Below are 5,287 nucleotides of genomic sequence, written 5' to 3'. Positions count from 1 at the left end.
TCGTTCTTACTGCAAAGATCCGTGACCACTTTGCCCACATTTGCTTAAGCTGAAAGCTAATGGATGAAAGTTTGCAGTTGAAAATCAGACACTACTACTTTCTCTTCAATCTCTTCCCTTTTTGCTTTTCTTAGGAAACATAGGAGACCGTGGTCGGGAAAGCTCACTGCAAGAACTATACAAATAATGTAAAAAGTAAGGCGTCCATAGGATCAAAGCCACATTTCTTTGCTCTCTGCACCCCATTCCCACGCTGGCCAGGTTAAGCCTCCTTCGTGGCCAGCACCCGTTGGCAGGGCAGAACTCCCTGGAACCCGACCCTTGTCTCCATAGCGACGAGTCACAAAGCGGCCCGGGGCTCCCGCAGCGCTGAGTTCAGCCGGAGCCAGGGTCCCGTGGCCGCCTCCTCGGGCAGAATGGAACAGCCCGGGCCCAGGGCTCCGGATCCCTCTCTCTGCCACCACAACCTCCGGCCAAGTAAGACAGCAGACTCTGCCGGTCTGCGGGGTGGGGAGGGGGCTTTCCCGGGGAAAGGGTCCTGTTGAGAAAAAGGGGCCTTAGGTCTTTAAGGGTGTGGCATCGCTCTTAGGAGTACACTCAACTGAGGAAAAGAAGGGGAGTCAGGGAGAATTACAGGGTATTCATGACGTCGCCCCTTTTCAGTCCTTCGCGTACCCTTTGCCAAGTCCCCGCTCCCGAAAAGGCGCAGGGTTAAGTTTTAAACACTCAAGGAAACGCCTGGCTAAGAGGGGACAGGAAAAAAGGAAGAGCTGGTGATTTTCCAAGGAAAACAGGGTCAAAGGCAAAGAAGAAAAAGTCCGGGAAGATCAGAAGAGAACAAGTCCTGCATGAGTCCCGATCCCCATACAGGGTCTAGGAAACAGCAAGGAAAGTGGGGGAGGGAGTGGCTGCTGGCTGCAGTCCCAGCGGTGTCTGCAGAGGCGGGGCCCTCCCTGGGCTGTCACATAGGCTGGGAGCCATGGCCTTCAGCTGCCGCCTCTAACCCCAACTGATTTTTCTTCCACAGAGATTTTGTATCTCACAGAGGTAGTGCTTTTCATCCTAATTCTACCCGCAGATGCAGCAGGTTCACCAGTTCAGGCTTTTGGGTCGGTGGAGGGAGAGCCACTCTGGCTGCGATGCTAGTGGCATGATTACCGAGTAGTCAGCTCCATCATGGTCTCTTGTGGCAATAATTGCCCACTGCTGCTGTATAGCTGGGTAATTGTAATTCCACAGTGGCTGCGGAGCACTGAGGGATTGTTCAAGTACAAATTTCCTAGAATGGTGCTCCCACAAGAATGAGTGAAGTTCATATTTTCATTCCAATTCATTCCATTGTGAATTAAGAGTGGAAAATGAAAATACTTAATTAGTGCAGAAAATAGCTAATACACTCAGTTTCTGTATGATGACAAGGCAAATAGGAGAGACAAAGGAGGGAGGATCCCCTCCTAGCATCCCGACGGCACCCCTTTGGGTGCTTCTCTTCCCTTTCTAACCACCCTGTTCTCCCGCTGTCTCCCCATTGCATCGCCTTCTTGTCTGGGAACTCTTAGAGTCTTCCAAGATTGATCCTTCTAGGCTTACCTTCTCTTTGTGACCACATCCTGCCACCGGGCTTCAGGTGCTGCGTAAAGGTGCCAACAGCTCTCTACCTTTATCCCTGACTTGGACTTTCCTCCTAATTTTTCAGACCAGAATATCTAACTGTCTACCAGACAGTTCCATGTGGGTGTCGCAGCAGGGCCTCCAACTTGACGTGTGCAAAACCACACTCCTTGTCCTCCTCAAACCTTCCAGACTTTGAGAGTTCAGTTAAGAGGGTCCTAGCTCCTCAGCTTAGAAGGGAAAGCAGCCTCCTTGAGACTGCAGTTCGATCACCAGGTCTCTTTGATTCTGCCTCCAAAGCTCTTTTTCCTCTGGGTGAATTTGCCCCTTTACCTCCAGGTTCGGGCCTCTAATGGCTAGTCTGTGCCACTTCATCCCCCACTGCTGGGTGAGTCACCCTCCAAAAGGTGGGCTTGATGTGTCACCACTGCCCAGCTTTGGTCCAAAATAGGATGAGGTTGATGGTGACTGATGACTAACTGCTATTGAATAATTACTACAGATGGGCCTCTCAGGTGCTGTATTAGCTTCCTGTGGCTGCTGTATGTTCCCACAGACTGGTGGATTCAAACAACAAAAATGTATTTGCTCACAGCTCTGAAGGTCAAGAGCCTGAAATCAAGGTCTGGAAAAGTCTGCACTCCCTCCACAGGCCCTGGGGGAGAAGTGGTCCTTACCTCTTCCAGCTTCAGGTGGCCATGGGCACTGCTAGTGGTGGCAGTGGCTGCTGCCATCATGCTGGCTGCAGTAGGGAAGCACAGCTGGGGCTGCAACACTCCATGGAGCCCGTGGGAGTTGCCCCTTCTGAGTCGGGATGGGAGCTCCCTGTGCCGCTACAGCTGCCCAAACCACAGCTGCAGACCCAGGCCTCCTGCTCTATGGAGCAGGCAGGAGCCCCGTCATCCTGGGCAAGGCTACAGCCACTCAAACTGCCGCTGTGGGTCTGGGCCTCCCTGTGCCTCTGAGCCTCCCTGTGGAACCCACGGCTGCAGACCTGGGCCTTCCACTCCATGAAGCAGACAGGAGCCAGGGACAAGCGGGAGCTTTGCCTCTTCCAAGTTGGTCAGGCGGGAGCTCCCTGGTGCAGCTGTGGCTGCCCTCCCAGGCACAGGACCTGGGCATCTCTGCAGCCTGCACCCTTGAACCCCCCAGGAAGGACACCCTCACCCACCCATCCCTGCAGGCTCAGGGGTATCTCCTCCCACTGCCAGGCCACACCCCACCCTCATCCCTGCAGGCTCAGGGGTATCTGCTTGCACTCCCTGGCCTCTCTCCACTGGCTCTGATCTCAGAGTGGGGTTGGGGCCTAACCCCAGGGCTATGAATGGCAGCTGGAGGCAGGCAGAGTCCTGGGTGGAAGGGGCTGGGTTGCCCAATAAGGCCCCACCTTCTGACCAGGGAGGGCCTGAAGACTGGGGATCAGGTTGCCAGTCAGGAACCTGAGTGGGGACTCATGCTGCCTCCTCCGGCCTGCCCATGGCCACCCATGGACCAATCAGCATGCACATTCTTCCCTCTGAAGTCCATAAAAACCCTGGGCTCAGCCAGAGCAGGGAAGAGGATGGCCAGAGAATGAAGAGGGCAGGGAGAGACAAGGGAACCACCGTCTGCAGAGGAGTATGCTCTCTGCTGATAGCTGGAGATGATGGGGCAACTAGCTGCAGAAAGGAAGGAGTACCCTTTCCACTGCTGACAGAGAGGAGCTACCCTCTCTGCTGAGAGCTTCAGAGACCTGCAGAGACCTCCAAATGACTTGCCTATGGAGAGGACTATGCTCTGCAGGGCCTCCTCTCTGCTGACAGCTGAACACCTGACTGGATGACCTGCCTACAGAGAGAAGCTACTCCTTCCTCCGAGCTGTTCTAACACTAAAACTCTTCTTCACTCTTCACTTGTCTGTGTACCTCAATGCGGGAGAAAAACTCTGGCAAAGGCTGGCAAAGGCATTGCAGGCACAGAGGTTTCCAGCCAGAAAAATCAACACGCCAGAGATTCTGTAACACTAGCTTGTGGCCTCATTACTCCAGGTCTCTGCCTCTGTCTTATAAGCACACTTTTAATTGCATTTAGGGTACACGAGGATAATCCAGGATGATTTCCTAATCTCAAGATCTTTAATTGCTAGCACAAAAACCCCTTTTCCCAATAAGATCAGAGTCACAGGTTTTGGGGATTAGGACATGGACTTATCTTTTTTGTAGTGTCACCATGTGGCACATTACAAACAACTTGTATTTATCAATAGCTTGAATCCCTAAAACAAAATGAGGGAATAAAACAACGTATGTGAAAATATTTTTTAAAGTATGATAGAATATACGTATTAGTTACTATTTTATAATATTTTTATAGCTTTATATTTTCCTAATGGTGAACACATCCAGTGGGTGGTCAAGGTTAGCAGAATGAGGCTTTAGGATGCTTTGCCGACCTGTCATTAGCCGTCTTTCCCTTTGCTCCATTCACATGGGGCTATTTGTTCTGTCTCATCTCAGACTCTCATATCTCCTGCTACTTCCTCTGTAAATTGCTTTACTTCATGTCCTGTGTTTCTCTTTCAAACATCTACTAAATTAAATCACAGCTCAGGTGCCAGCTATGCTATGATGACCCCTGGGCCTGCCCTTGCTGCACCATCTTCTCATCCAAGCAAAAATAATTGCACTCTCTTCATGTTCCCTGTGACACATAGGCCATCAGCACCACATTAAACTTGTGCTCATAGGATACATAGCTCATCTCTTGGCTTGTGATTTCTCCAAGGCCAGGTCAAGACTCTATGTCCCAGTGCCCCACAGGGCTTGGTCCATGGGAGGGCTTGGGGACTTGTTTGCAGGAGGAACAGAAAATGAGAGAAGAATGAGGAAGACATAATCACAGGAAGGATGGATATGAGCTACAGAAAAAGACATTGAGACACTGAGAAGAAAGTAGTGATATGCAGAGAACATACTAGAAACAGATTTTCAGAATATTGTGATTACAGATTTCTCAATGAACATTTCTGTTAATGAAGAAGATCAGTTCCAATAGCATACTGTACTTTCAGAAGCTTTGCCAATGGAGGTAAAAAGCATGGAAATACAGCCCTGACAAAAAGGGTTGTAGTAAGGGAAATCATTAACATGAAATTAAAGGAAGATGTACCAAAGATAAAGTGTGCATCCAAGCAGGTAAGGATTAGGGAGAGGAGGGAGTGCCTGATCTGTACAAATGTAACACAGGAAGAGGGAGGCTTGCGTGGCCTCGGTTCCTGGAAACAGTGAGGCATGCTGCTCTTGTCCGTCAGGCTCCTGATACAGGCACCTGGCAATTGGTGACCCCAGTTGCCAAACTATCTTCAGAAGGGATAGGACCCTAGTTGGGAGCACAGAGAGGTACATCGTGCTTGCCCACATGATTGCTTGGGAGGTGCTGCCTGGAGTGCTGTTCTGCCAGGCTTTTTGAGGCATATCTGAGCCTAGTAGAAATGTGATCTGGACTGTTAGAGTTGTTTGCCTTAGAAAAAAGAGGGAGAAGTTATGTGTGGCTTTTGTGCAGGATATCCTTCCCAATCCTTCCAGAAGTCCAATGCAGAAGTTCAAATCAGGTTAGAGAAGGCTTCTTTTACGAGTGGCATGCCTCACAATTTCTTCCCTTTTACTTGTTCACACTTGTAATTCTTTTAACAAAGAAC

General features: G+C 50.3%; 1 protein-coding gene across 5 annotated transcripts in view; it reads left to right on the top strand.

Moving 5' to 3' along the window:
- The first annotated feature begins 332 nt into the window (after nucleotides 1-332).
- Nucleotides 333-5,287, top strand: part of LOC105485970 (testis expressed 26) — a 40,977-nt gene continuing 36,022 nt past the window's right edge. For 2 of the 5 annotated variants that reach the window (XR_011614919.1, XM_024794158.2), the window contains exon 1: nucleotides 333-477. Coding sequence is in view for 2 of the 5 variants with exons in the window: in XM_024794158.2 (XP_024649926.2) it covers nucleotides 417-477 (61 nt within the window). In the remaining 3 variants the exon portion in view is untranslated. The remainder of the gene's footprint in view (nucleotides 478-5,287) is intronic. The other 3 variants (XM_011748611.3, XM_024794159.2, XM_024794160.2) reach the window with 3 other exon arrangements.

The sequence above is a fragment of the Macaca nemestrina genome, chromosome 16, assembly GCF_043159975.1.
Source record: "Macaca nemestrina isolate mMacNem1 chromosome 16, mMacNem.hap1, whole genome shotgun sequence".
Classification (NCBI taxonomy): Eukaryota; Metazoa; Chordata; class Mammalia; order Primates; family Cercopithecidae; genus Macaca; species Macaca nemestrina.
The sequence above is the reverse complement of the archived record's forward strand: the minus strand, read 5'-3'. Positions and strand labels throughout refer to the sequence as shown.